At 45.5% G+C, this 13,028-nt stretch overlaps 1 protein-coding gene across 1 annotated transcript in view; it reads left to right on the top strand.

Moving 5' to 3' along the window:
- Positions 1-11,897, top strand: part of Slc25a33 (solute carrier family 25 member 33) — a 29,491-nt gene extending 17,594 nt beyond the window's left edge. The window contains exons 3-7 of the mRNA XM_075945391.1: positions 1,706-1,783; positions 3,603-3,703; positions 5,447-5,513; positions 9,362-9,642; positions 11,434-11,897. Of these exons, the coding sequence (XP_075801506.1) occupies positions 1,706-1,783; positions 3,603-3,703; positions 5,447-5,513; positions 9,362-9,642; positions 11,434-11,633 (727 nt within the window). The 3' untranslated portion in view covers positions 11,634-11,897. The remainder of the gene's footprint in view (positions 1-1,705; positions 1,784-3,602; positions 3,704-5,446; positions 5,514-9,361; positions 9,643-11,433) is intronic.
- The last annotated feature ends 1,131 nt before the right edge of the window (positions 11,898-13,028 follow it).

Here is a 13,028-nt window from a genome sequence, read left to right as displayed (position 1 = left end):
TTAAGTAGCCTCTAGGCCGCACGGTGCTCATTACTGCAGACCACAGTTGCAATCTACACCGAGCGACTGTCAAGTGAAGAGCATTTGAATCTTCAGTCTCAGGAGCAGGTCCCCTCAAGGCACTTCTGCAGACATGTCCTGATCAAGAAACTTGACCTTTGGAAACAGTCCTCAGGAAAATAAGAAAAGTGAGGGGTTTTCATTGAAAACATTGAATTGTGCCTCTGTCAACAGCCAGGTGGTTTACTTTTGGCCATCGTGACCATGAATTTTATTTTGAAGCATTGTGTTGATAGGAGCCCAAGAAGTGTTTCCTCTAACCCTTGATTTTTATAAACTTTATGTGCTAGAATTTTGGTCTCAGTTTTTATGACCTGTATTAAGATTTATTGAGGTTTTTAAAGATAGCCTTTTGTTTTGAAATAATTTAATAGTAGAAAAGTGACTTGAATGGCACAAATGACTTACACCCTCTTCTAGACTCACACACTGCCAGCATTTTACTACCTCCGCCTTCTCAGTGTGGCTGTGTTCATGCACACCTAACGAGCCATCTGAGAGTGTGCCTCATGCGTTTACCCTGTGCAGTACTTCTTGTTTATCTACCATGAGCAAAGTGTCCTCAAAACCACAGTGTAGACTTCAAGTTCAAGAATTTCTTCCCGAGGCTGGAAAGGCTGCTCAGTGGTTGAGAGCACTTGCTGCTCTCCTAGAGATGTAACATCAGGGCCCATATGGGCAACTCACAACTGCCTATAACTTGAGCTTAATGGGATTCAATACCATTTTTTGGCCTCTCTCTCTCTCTCTCTCTCTCTCTCTCTCTCTCTCTCTCTCTCTCTCTCTCTCTCTCACGCACACACACCAACACACACAAAGTAAGTTTAAAAAAATTTCATATATTAAATATGATGTGTTATACACATGTAATCCTAGACTTTAGGAGGGTGCAGCAGGAGGCTGGCAGGTTTGAAAACAGCCTGGGCTACACAGTGAGACTGCCTCTGGAAATGACAATAAAACCACTGATATAGTAGGGTCAGGTGTAAGGAGACAGAACTGAGACCCAAATAGTCTCCCGTGTGTGAGGTAAGTACCCTCTCTGCCACTGGCTTGCATCCTCATACCTCCCCCATTTTTGTACTTTATTTATTTTGTGACGGGGCTCACTGCCCTGAATTCACTGTGGTCTAGACAGACCTTGCCTCGGCCTCCTGAGGAAGTGAGATTGCAGACTGAAGTGAGCGGAATTGAGAAACAGGACCAGAGATTTCCTCGGGCAGTCTTTCTTTTGGGTGTACAAGATCTTTGTAGCATCCCTGTCTGATACTGCAGCCTTCTGGTTTTACATTGTAGCAGAGGGAAGTGAGAGTCTAGGGTCTCCTAAATGTTATCCCTTCAAGGAGGTGACATGAAGGTTTTCTCTTACTACCAAGATAGGCCTTGCTCAAAGGTCTTGTTTTGTTTTGAGACAGTCTTGTGTAGCCCAGGCTGGCCTCAGACTCTTTGTCGCCAAGGATGACTCTGAACTTCTGATCTTCCTGCTCCCACCTTCTAAGGGCTGTGGCTAGAGGTGTAGATCACCACACCCTTTTTATGGCTGAGGTTCAAACTCAGACTTCATGTGCCCTAGGTCGCACTTGCCCAAGCACCCCATCTAAAGTGTCTCGGAGATGTTAAAGCTATGTCTTTTCTTATCGTTCAGGTCGATCCTGGAAAAGGAGGGACCAAAGTCACTTTTTAGAGGCTTGGGTCCAAATTTGGTTGGAGTTGCACCATCAAGGTAAGCACTTGGCTGTTGCGCGAGCTTTCCAAGATTAGCATGCAGTAGTGAATCTCTTCTTTCCCAAGAGTGATGCTGTTGAATGGCTGCTTCCCCCCTCCCCTGTGTTAAAATTGCCTAAACATAGCCAGGTGGTGGTGGTGCATTCCTTTAATCCCAGCACTCGAGAGGCAGAAGCAGACGGTTCTCTGTGAAAAAAACAAGGTCTGGAGAAATGGCTCAGAGATTAAGATCACTGATTGTTCTTCCAAAGGTCCTGAGTTCAATTCCCAGCAACCACATCATGGCTCACAACCATCTGTAATGAGATCTCATGCCCTCTGCAGGTGTACATGCAGGCAGAATACCGTATAGATAATAAATAATAAAACATTTTTTTTTAAAAAAAGAAAAACAAAAACAAACAAGAAATTGCCTAAACTTGTCAGACATGGAGAAACAGTGGTTACCATAGGTTGGTTGGTTGGTTGGTTTTTTAAAATGGGGACATAAATCTGCCATCAGCACTCAGATTTCTCTACGTGAGATTTCTTACCCTGAGTGCAGTATGTGGTCTGTCCCTGGGTGTAGAAATGCCCAGTGTTACGGCACATGCAGATCCATGTCAGAATCTGCCTTCTCAGCCAGATGTGCAGGTGGCTCAGGACCAGCAGTCTGAAGGAATTAAAGGCTCCTAGACTTTGCTTCCTATAACATTACATCGTTGGTTCTCTACTTCTCCTTAAAGCCTTCGCAGAACTGCACTGCCCCAGTGCATTAAGCTGCTGGCTCCATTCACCTTTTTAATTAATGAAAATGCTGGCCACTTTTCACGGGCTCGTTATCCATGCACAGCTAGTCTCTCTGAATCACAGAAAGTTTTGGGCAGTGCTAATAGAAAAGGGAACTGTGTGTGTAAAAGGACAGGTTGCAGTGTGTGTCCCAGGCCAAAGTCCTAACGCTGTAGTATACAGGTTTTAGTTGCCTTTTCTATTCTGGAATCTGGAAGTGCTTTATTCCATAAAATAAGACTGGTGTGTTTGTTTGTTTAGACAGAACAAGGCAGTGAAAAGCTGGATCAAAAAGTTATACATTTCTGAGTTACAAGGGAAGAACAGAGAGAACAATAGAAAAATAATGAACTGATTCACATCAGGCTCCTCTCTTAGAAGGACTACAGCAGAGGGAGCCTGTTCATGCTGACTGGAACTTGTCCCTTTGTGGGATCTGTTATTTTCTCTAACCCTGCTTTACTCGAAGGGCCGGGTAGCTTGAGTTGGTAACAGGAACTGGAAACTTGAGCACAAATGATTACTCCCCACCCCCATCTTTCGTCCTGTCTGATGGGATCTGGTGCCAGAGCTTAGTCTAAACCAGTGGCCTCCTGGGAGCTTGTTCAACAGTAGCCAGGATCCTACGCTGAGCATTCAGCAGCGACAACGAGAAGCATCTCTCTTCTGCATGGCAGGGTTGAAGCCTGCTCCTGCTGCAGAGCTCCCGGGAGTACTCTCACCTCAGGGAGGACAAGGAGAGCAAGTTCCCATCTGAGAAAGCTAGACTTTTAAAAATGGCAGCATGCATTTCTACTCAAATGATTGACATTGTCCAGAATAAAGAATGCAGAAGGACTTTTATGAGTTACCCAAATCTCATTTTACTCTGTGGTCTTGAACACTTTTGTCGCATCCCAGGTACGGTGGCAGGCTTGGGTGAGTCCAACCTCAGACCCCTTATGCTGTTGTAGATGTTGTAATCCTGTGTGTTGTAGATGTTGCAGAGGGATGTGTAGACTTTAAAGTGCCTCGATGTTTTCCTCAGCAATCTCTCTTTGTCCTAACAGGGCCGTGTACTTTGCATGTTACTCCAAAGCCAAAGAACAATTTAATGGCATTTTCGTGCCTAATAGCAATACTGTGCACATTTTCTCGGCTGGTTCTGCAGGTATGTTACCTCACGAGTGAGATGAAGATTCACATTCCAGACCATGTGGTGTTTGTCTTGCTTTCTTTTTTCTTTCCAGGAATTAGAAGTTAACTCCCTGCCTCTTGTGCACCTAAAGTCATTTCCCAAAAGCTTTCTATTGTTGGTAGAGCAAGGCTGTTAGCAGTTTGTAAACTGGTTTCATTTGCTATGACCACTCAAGCTTCTTATTCCCTGCAGACGCACGTGCTTCCCTGCACTGGTGAGCTGTGCTTCTCTTAAAGGACATGAATGTGTTTTTCACGTCTTCCTGCTTTCCCTACTGGGTTCTAATGTGGAGTGGGAGCTGCCTTCTGTCTGACCCCTGAATATCTGGGGTGCATCTGCTCCGTACAGCGAGGATCAGGCTTGCTTGCTTTGTGTGCTATGTGGCACTTGAGGTTGAACTTAAGGCCTGTGCTTCCAGACAGGCTGTTCTTTTTTTGGGGGGGGGTGGTTAGTTTTTCAAGACGGGGGTTTCTCTGTAGCTTTGGAGCCTGTAGACCAGGCGGTCCTTGAACTCACAGAGATCGGCCTACCTCTGTAGTCTGTTCTCTTTTAAGGAAGTCCTTGTTGCTGACTGCAGAGCTCAGGGCAGGATGTTCCCTCAGGGAATACTTGTAAGGAAACGGGCCTCCTAAATTGCTAGGAGACCTTTGTCCCTTTAAATCTAAAGGTGTTTTTAGAGAATTTATATCAGCATTTTAGAATTCCTGCCTTCTGCTGACAGAAAGAAATAGCCACACCAATTTTATTTACCTTTGTTACTCTTAATAGGATTACTAACCCAGATTATGATTTTTAACCGGAGCAGAAAGTAATGTTAAACCACTTCACACAAGAACAGATTCCCCTTAATGCTGAGTCCTGAGAAGGGGTACATCTTTCCAAAATAGGTTGATCCATGGTGAACTGACCGTGACCCTGACCCCCGTTAATCAGCTTTGTAGTGTATGTAGCATTAACCCAGAAGACCTTGGTTAAAGCTAGCACACCTCAAGGCAGCCTTTCCAAGTACTGCCCTCCTAGTGTCTAACTAGCCTGCTTCCTCAGGACTGTGGGCACAGGGTGCAGGAGAGAGAGCTGGGCACTGGCATTCGGGCTGATCTGGAATGTTAAAATGCTGCAGAAGGCTTAACCAAAGTAATGATTCCTGGGGGTCCATCAGTTTCCTTAAGTTTCCAAGTTTGAATTCAGGTAACTGAAGACTTAACACTTGTTTCAGTGTTAGATAAACATAAAGATCAGCAAGTTTAAAGACAAATTATTTCTGAATTGAAATTTTAAATAGTTTTTGCCCTAGGATTCAAATGAACCAAATGCTAGCAGCACCACCTAGAGGCTGGAAAAGGCTATGTATGACAGTACCAACAGCTCTAGCACTGCGGGGAAGATGGATGGATGGATGGATAGATGGATAATGACAGATAGATAGATAGATAGATAGATAGATAGATAGATAGATAGATAGATAGATGCATAGATACACAGGTAGATACATAGATGGATGGATAGATAAATAGATACATGGATGGATAGATACATAGATGGATGGATAGATACATACATACATGGATGGATGGATAGATACATACATACATGGATGGATGGATGGATGGATGGATGGATGGATGGATGGATGCAGCTTGACTTCCGAGTACTGTATGGTAAAGGCAGCTCCAGTGCACACTGACTATATCAGTGACAGTTGTTTTTTCCCTCCAGCTTTTGTCACAAATACCTTAATGAATCCTATTTGGATGGTTAAAACGAGGATGCAGCTAGAACGGAAGTAAGTTCATAGTTCCTTCCTTATCTGAGAGTTCTGGTGTGGTTCCTTTATTTCTCCCATTGCCAAGTGTGGATTAAAAGCAGAGGTCCTTAGCTGTCCCCTCTGGATTCTCTGTATGTGTGTGTAGAACTGTCTTCTGAGATCTATACTGGTGGTATTGTGGGAAGAGAAGGGCACAGAGAACAAAGGAAGATGGACAGAGGTCCTCTCCATGGTCCAGTTTCCATGGGTATTCTCTCTGGGGTTCTCTGTGGACCCCATGTCAGAAGGTGTGCTCTGGACTCTACAGAGGCCTGGCTGTCTAGCCTACGACACAAGAGAGAGCACTTTAATTATAGCCCCAGATGGGCCAGCCGTCTGCCCTGAACCTAACCTGGAGTTTTTTTTTTTAAATATTTATTTATTATGTATACAGTATTCTATCTGTGTGTATGCCTGCAGGCCGGAAGAGGGCACCAGACCTCATTACAGATGGTTGTGAGCCACCATGTGGTTGCTGGGAATTGAACTCAGGACCTTCAGAAGAGCAGGCAATGCTCTTAACCACTGAGCCATCTCTCCAGCCCTAACCTGGAGTTCTTAATGTATTCTATGCTGTGTTCCCTTATGTTCTGGTAATGCCTACAGAAATACCGAGCTTTGTTTTCTTTACTTTTTTTTAAATATTTATTTATTTATTATGTATACAATATTCTTTCTGCGTGTATGCCTGAAGGCCAGAAGAGGGCACCAGACCTTATTACAGACGGTTGTGAGCCACCATGTGGTTGCTGGGAATTGAACTCAGGACCTTCAGAAGAGCAGGCAATGCTCTTAACCACTGAGCCATCTCTCCAGCCCTAACCTGGAGTTCTTAATGTATTCTATGCTGTGTTCCCTTATGTTCTGGTAACGCCTACAGAAATACCGAGCTTTGTTTTCTTTACTTTTTTTTAAATATTTATTTATTTATTATGTATACAATATTCTTTCTGCGTGTATGCCTGAAGGCCAGAAGAGGGCACCAGACCTTATTACAGACGGTTGTGAGCCATCATGTGGTTGCTGGGAATTGAACTCAGGACCTTTGGAAGAGCAGGCAATGCTCTTAAGCGCTGAGCCATCTCTCCAGCCCCCGAGCTTTGTTTTCTGATGAGACAGTTGTGTTATGTAGTTCAAGATTTTCAGTCTTGCTGCCTTGAGCCTCCCCAGGGCTAGGCTTACAGGTTAAACCACTACCCTTGGCTAGAACAAAGATTTTTAAAGAAATGGAAACCAACTGAAATAAATTCATCAATATTTTAAAAATCTGTGATATGATGGGTGTGGTGGTACACGCCTTTGATCCCGGCACTCAGGAACCAAAGGCTGGCAGATCTCTGTGAGTTCAAGGCCACCCTGGGCTACAGAGTGAGTTCCAGCCAAGTCTACACAGAGAAAAAAAAAATGTGATATACTAATAATGCTTTTTTTATACAAAAGTCAGATGTCTCAGCAGGCCAGAACTCCTGTGATTTTCAGGGCATCTTTCCTTAGCTGTCTCTAAGAAAGGGGAGAGCGCGAGATAGACTTTGCCTAAAGTTTTCCCAAAGTGTCGTGTGTGCCCTACACGTCCATCTTCCTGAGTATGCAGTCCCTTACTGGGCCCTTCCTCTCTGTGGTTGTGCTTCAAGCTTCTGGCAAGCCTTGTTTCCTGGCAGCCTCTGGTATCACCTTAGTGCTAAGTGTTCAGTGTCCTAATGTCACCTGTGTTTAGCAGCAGTTGACTGAGATCCTTTCTAGTGCTCAGGACATTTTAGACCTTTATTTAGGTGGGCTCTGTGAACATCTGTGAGCATGTCTTGTTCCAGTGGCTGCCAGGGAAATTGCTCCTGCCTTCTCTCATACAACATTACAACCAATGTGCTAAGAGAGTGGAGTCCAGAGGGACAAGGGGTGTGTGGCACCCAGCATGCTGGAGGGTCCATAGTACAACCTAGGCCGGATGGAGCGAGAAGAGGATAGCGGAGCCTCCTGAGACTACGGTGGCTTCCACCCTCTCAGAGGAAAGGAGCTCGGTGCAGGTGCAGAGGGGGGAGGGGGGCGCACAAAGATGGGAGCGAGAGAAGAGAGTCCAGAAGTTCAGCAGTTTAGCTTGTCTCTTTTTGCTTTCTAAATACTTTTATCTTATGTACATTGGTGTTTTGCTTACATGTATGTCTGTGTGAGGGCATAGGATCCCCCAGAACTGGATTAACAGACAGCTGTGAGCTGCCTTGTGGGTGCTGGGAATTGAACCTGGGACCTCTGGAAGAGCAGCTGATACTCTTAACCACTGAGCCATCTCTCCAGCCCCAGCTTGTCTCTGTTCTTTAGTTTATTGGTTTTTTGAAACAAGGCCTCACTCTGTTATCCATGCTCGCCTGAAACTCAATCCGTTCTCCTATCTCAGCTTTCCAAATGCTGGTATTACAGGCAGGCGTGAGCCACCGTGCCTGGTATTACAGGCGTGAGCTGTTTAAGCTCTTGTTTTCCATTCATGAGTCTAGTATCAGCAGCACTTAGTCTATAAAACAGAGTGAGTCTTCAGTGACTCTTGAGCAGAGGACATTGTTTAGAGACAAAAAGGAATATGTATAAAAGAAACAAACAAAAAATAGGTTGATATTTCTGTTACTTTCCTTGTAAAATGAGGACAGAGTCAGAAGAATAGTAAGAAATGGAGTATTTTAGCTCATTCTGAATTGCCATTTTTAAAAAAAGATTAAGGCAGGGGTTCTCACCAACCTTGGAAATGACAGAATAAAAATCTACCACTGTGTGCTGGAGCTATGTCTCAGCAGCCAAGAACATTTTCTGCTCTTACAGAGGATGCAGGTTCAGTTCCCTACACATCAGGCAGCTTACGACAGCCTATAGCTCCAGTTCCAGGGATCTAATGCCTGCACACAATTCACACACACACACACACACACACATATGTAAAGTAAATAAATCAGTAAATATTTAAAAATAAATAAATGAGTAATATGTCTAGATTAAAAATTCTATACAGCATAGCTAAGAAGAAATATAGATATATCCATGTACACACATATAAATATATCCATACATATGTGCATGTGTGTACCTTTTTCCCATATAAGAGACCATGGGTTTGTTCTTTGTCATGCACACAAATCACATTCCAGAGAACAATGTTAAGAAGGAGCACCGTGAGCTGGCGGATAACTCAGTGGTACAGAACTTACCTGCCGTGCTCAAAGCCCCAAGTTCAAACCCCAGCATACCAAAAAGGAGATGTCCAGCAGCCTTTCCCTGAGCAGTCCCTCTGGTGTCACAGTGTCTGACTCTGTATGTCATTTTGCCCAACTTTTGTTTTTCCAGAGAGGGTTTCTCTGTGTAGCCCTGGCTGTCCTGGAGCTCACGCAGTAGACCAGGCTGGCCTCAACTCAGAGAGCTGCCTGCCTCTCCTTCTTGAGTGCTGGGATGAAGGCGTCTCTGACTTCCCACTTAACTTTCCCTTATCTCTTGCTGTCGTAACTTATCATCGTGTCTGTGGCACAGTTTACCTAGCTAGTCCTGTTTTTAGGTATTTCAGTGATCCCAGCTGTTTTCTCTGACAAATATTATCCTCCATTAGCATTTTTTACAGTTGGGTCAAAGGCTACAAGCCTACTTTAATGACTGTCATTTCAGATGCCATCTATTCTGTGGGCCATCAGGTTTCTCAGCTAATTGAATTTGTCTCACAGTGGGTCAGAGGCAAGGTGGCCTCAGAACATGAAAGACAGGTTTCTTCTCCCTCGTCATTTCTGTGTCATGGGTGACCCTCATGTGACTTGTGTGTGATGTGTCTCTCAGCACCTATCATTGCTCCCCTCTGACAGGGTGAGAGGCTGCAAGCAAATGAATACACTCCAGTGTGCGCGCCATGTGTACCAGACAGAAGGCATCCGTGGCTTCTATAGAGGGCTGACTGCCTCCTATGCTGGGATCTCAGAGACTATCATCTGCTTTGCTATTTATGAGAGTTTAAAGAAGTATCTGAAAGAAGCTCCGGTGGTCTCCTCCTCGGATGGAGCTGAGAAAAGTTCCTCCGGCTTTTTTGGACTCATGGCAGCTGCGGCTTTTTCTAAGGGATGCGCCTCCTGCATCGCTTACCCACACGGTACAGTTCCCTCTGCTCTTTTCTCCCAGAGCAGCAAAACAGTTGTTGGTGGGAGAAGCCTTTATTTTATTTTATTTTTTTTTTTATTTTATTTTTTTTTTTTGGTTTTTCGAGACAGGGTTTCTCTATGGTTTTGGAGCCTGTCCTGGAACTAGCTCTTGTAGACCAGGCTGGTCTCAAACTCACAGAGATCCGCCTGCCTCTGCCTCCCGAGTGCTGGGATTAAAGGCGTGTGCTACCATCGCCCGGCTGTGAGAAGCCTTTAATCCCAGCACTTGGGAGGCCAAGGCGGCCTTCCCTCCGAGTTCAAAGACAGCCTGGCCTACAATATGAGTTCCAGGACAGCCAGTTTCAAGCTACATAGAGAAACCCTGTCTTGAAAAAAAACAAAAAGCAAAAATGTCAGGTTTGTTACTGTGCATAGACACCACAGCTCTGGTAGCACAGACTGAAATGCATGTGACATAGGCTGCGTGGCCCTTACGTGAGCTGCATGTGACAGTAGGATTGAGTCTAGAGTATATGCAGAGTTTCCCTGGTGAAGCATGTCTGATCCAGCCAAAGTGATGCTCTAGACTTCAGGAGATGCTTACCCTGTCCCTGCAGGACAGAGTGATGCCATCATTGTCTGCATTGACACAGGTCATATGAGTGCTGGCCTCTACCTTGCTCAGCTCCACCCCAGCGTGGCAAGAGTTTGCTGGGCCGAAATGTGGGTTACTGAACCTCTGTTTTCAAAGAATCCCAAAACTGGACTTTACTTAAAATTCCCTGATTAAAAAAGTTATGGGGGACGAATGAGTAGAATGCTACATAAATCTACTAGTTGGTCTTTTTTGTTTGTTATGAAACAGCTCTCTATGTAGCCCTGGCTGTCCTGGAACTTGCTCTTTAGACTAGACTGACCTAGAACTCACAGAGGTCCACCTGCCTCTGCCTCCCAAACCAGGTCCCTTTTGTCTGTCAGAATGCTAGGGACTGTGCCGAGGGCCTTGTGTATGTTGGACACTGCTGCTGAGCTGCACCCTTAGCCAAGATGCAAGAGCGAGATAGCTACTGTCCCACCCACCTGCTTAAAAACCAGCTCATTTGCTGTGAGAACAGGTTGTGTTTTCAGAAGCCCCGGCACAGCAGTGACAGCTGCACCAGAGTCTCGGGAACAAGGGTCAGGTCCCATTGTATTCTGGAGCACCACCCAGCAAGCCACAAAGGTCCCTCCCAGCTCTGAGGTCTGCTCAAGCAGAAGTGACCAGCACTGGGCCAGTGTGCTGGGATGGAGACCAGGGGGCTTTTCAGCTAGACAGAGTAGGGAGACCAGAGGAAATCTTTTAGACTAATTAGAATATGGTCTAAAAATAACTTGTCTTTTCTCCTTCTTACCTTCCTACCTCCCTATCTCTCTCTCTCTCTCTTTCTTTTTTCCTCCAAGACAGGTTCTCACTGTGTAGATCTGGCTATCCTTGAACTCACAGAGATCCACCGGATTCTGTTTCCTGAGTGCTGGGAAACTATGTGCCACTATGCCTACTAGAATTTAGCCTTTAATCCCAGCACTAAGGAGGCAGAGGCAGGCGGATCTTTGTGAGTTTGAAGCCAACCTGGGCTACAAGAGCTAGTTCCAGGACAGGCTCCAAAGCTACAGAGAAACCCTGTCTTGAAAAACCAAAAAAAAAAAAAAAAAGAACTTAGCTTTTCCTTGTCCCTCTCAGCATGTGACTGCCTTGTCCAGGTGAGAACCACGAAGCCCAGTAGACACAAAGCCTTGACTTCCTCACACTGTCTCTCCCACAGAGGTCATCAGGACACGGCTGCGAGAAGAAGGCACCAAGTACAAGTCATTCGTGCAGACGGCGCGCCTGGTATTCCGGGAGGAAGGCTACCTCGCCTTCTACCGGGGACTGTTTGCTCAGCTCATCCGGCAGATCCCCAACACTGCCATTGTGCTGTCTACCTATGAGTTCATCGTGTACCTGCTGGGAGAACGAGCTTAGTCACAGGCCACACAGTTGTGCTCTAGAAGAATAAAACTGAAAACCTAGAGATTTTCTTTTCCGTTGATGTGTAGTGTTCCACACCGAAACAGCAAAGGCCATAGACTGCCCGGCTCATCTCACCTGTTGGACATTGCCTTTTGGATTCATGTTTCTGGAAGGTTTTAATTCATTAACGTTAATAGTTAATTAGAACTTTTTTTTTTAACTTAAGAGGATTGAGGATTGAGCAGCAAGTAAATTAAATCATGCTATTTAATTTAAGTTTGTGCTGGGTTTGTGTTCTTTTGTGCTCACTGTACCATAAACCAGCCACAACCTCTTTTCTAAGCAGCTGTGAGGACTCCCTGACAGACAGGGACGAGCAGTCACGTTTGGTGGCACTGTGGTGAACTTCCCACAGCTTTCCCTCTGGACATTTCCAGTTCCCAGGTAGTTTTATCCGTAGTCTAGGTTTCCAGTCACTGAAATGGAGGAAAATGTGACTTTAGCCCCCCACCTTTTTTTTAAGACAGGGTTACTTGCTACTGATCTCAGACTTTAGTTCTCCTGCCTCAGCCTCCAAGTGCTGAAAATGCAGATGTGTGCCGCTGGGCCTGACTGACTGAACCCCAGTCAGTTTGAAAGCACTGCTTATCGGCTGCTCACCTCCTCAGTGTATTTGCAGGAGTGAAATCTGCTTCAGCCCAGGTGCGCTCGCAAGTGTGGGGTGCTGCAGCCTCCAGGGTTGGCCTCAAACACTGAGTGTGTAGTGTGTTGATCGGTGCCACACTCTGCTGCGGAGGAATGCGGCCCTGGGGAGGTACTTCATTCTGACAGGGACGGTGTTGCCTAGATACCTCCTTTTCAAGGCAGGGCTTCTCTGTGTAGCCCTGACCGTCCTGGAACTCCCTCTGTAGACCAGGCTGGCCTCAAACTCAGAGATGGTCCTTGCTCTCTGCTGGGATTGGCATGAGAAAGGTATGAGCTGCCACTGCTCAGCCTAAGGTCTTTTAAATAACTGGAATTTTAACCAGATTATAGACGGTGCACAGGTATAATCCTAGCACTCAGGTAAGCGGGAGAATCAGACATACTAAGTTCAAGGCCAGCCTGTGCTTTGTGAGACTCTCTCTCAAGATGAAATAAGTAAATGCTAGGATTTTATTTAAAATGGGCTCTTGTATAGTTCAGGCTGACCTCAAACTCCCATATAGGTAGCTGGCGATAACCCTGAACTTCTTCTGTGTTTATTTCTTTGTTTGAAATAGGGTCTCACTGTGTAGTCCTGTTTATCTGGCTAGCCTGGAACTCCTTTATAGACCAGGCTGGCTTTGAACCCACAGAGATCTGCCTGTCTCTGTTCCCAAGGTGCTGGGATTAAAGGTGTGCACTACCATGCCTAGACAGCCTCGA

This window comes from Microtus pennsylvanicus, chromosome 13 (genome assembly GCF_037038515.1).
Source record: "Microtus pennsylvanicus isolate mMicPen1 chromosome 13, mMicPen1.hap1, whole genome shotgun sequence".
Taxonomy (NCBI): Eukaryota; Metazoa; Chordata; class Mammalia; order Rodentia; family Cricetidae; genus Microtus; species Microtus pennsylvanicus.
Note: the sequence above shows the minus strand (reverse complement) of the source record. Positions and strands in the feature narration are given on the sequence as shown.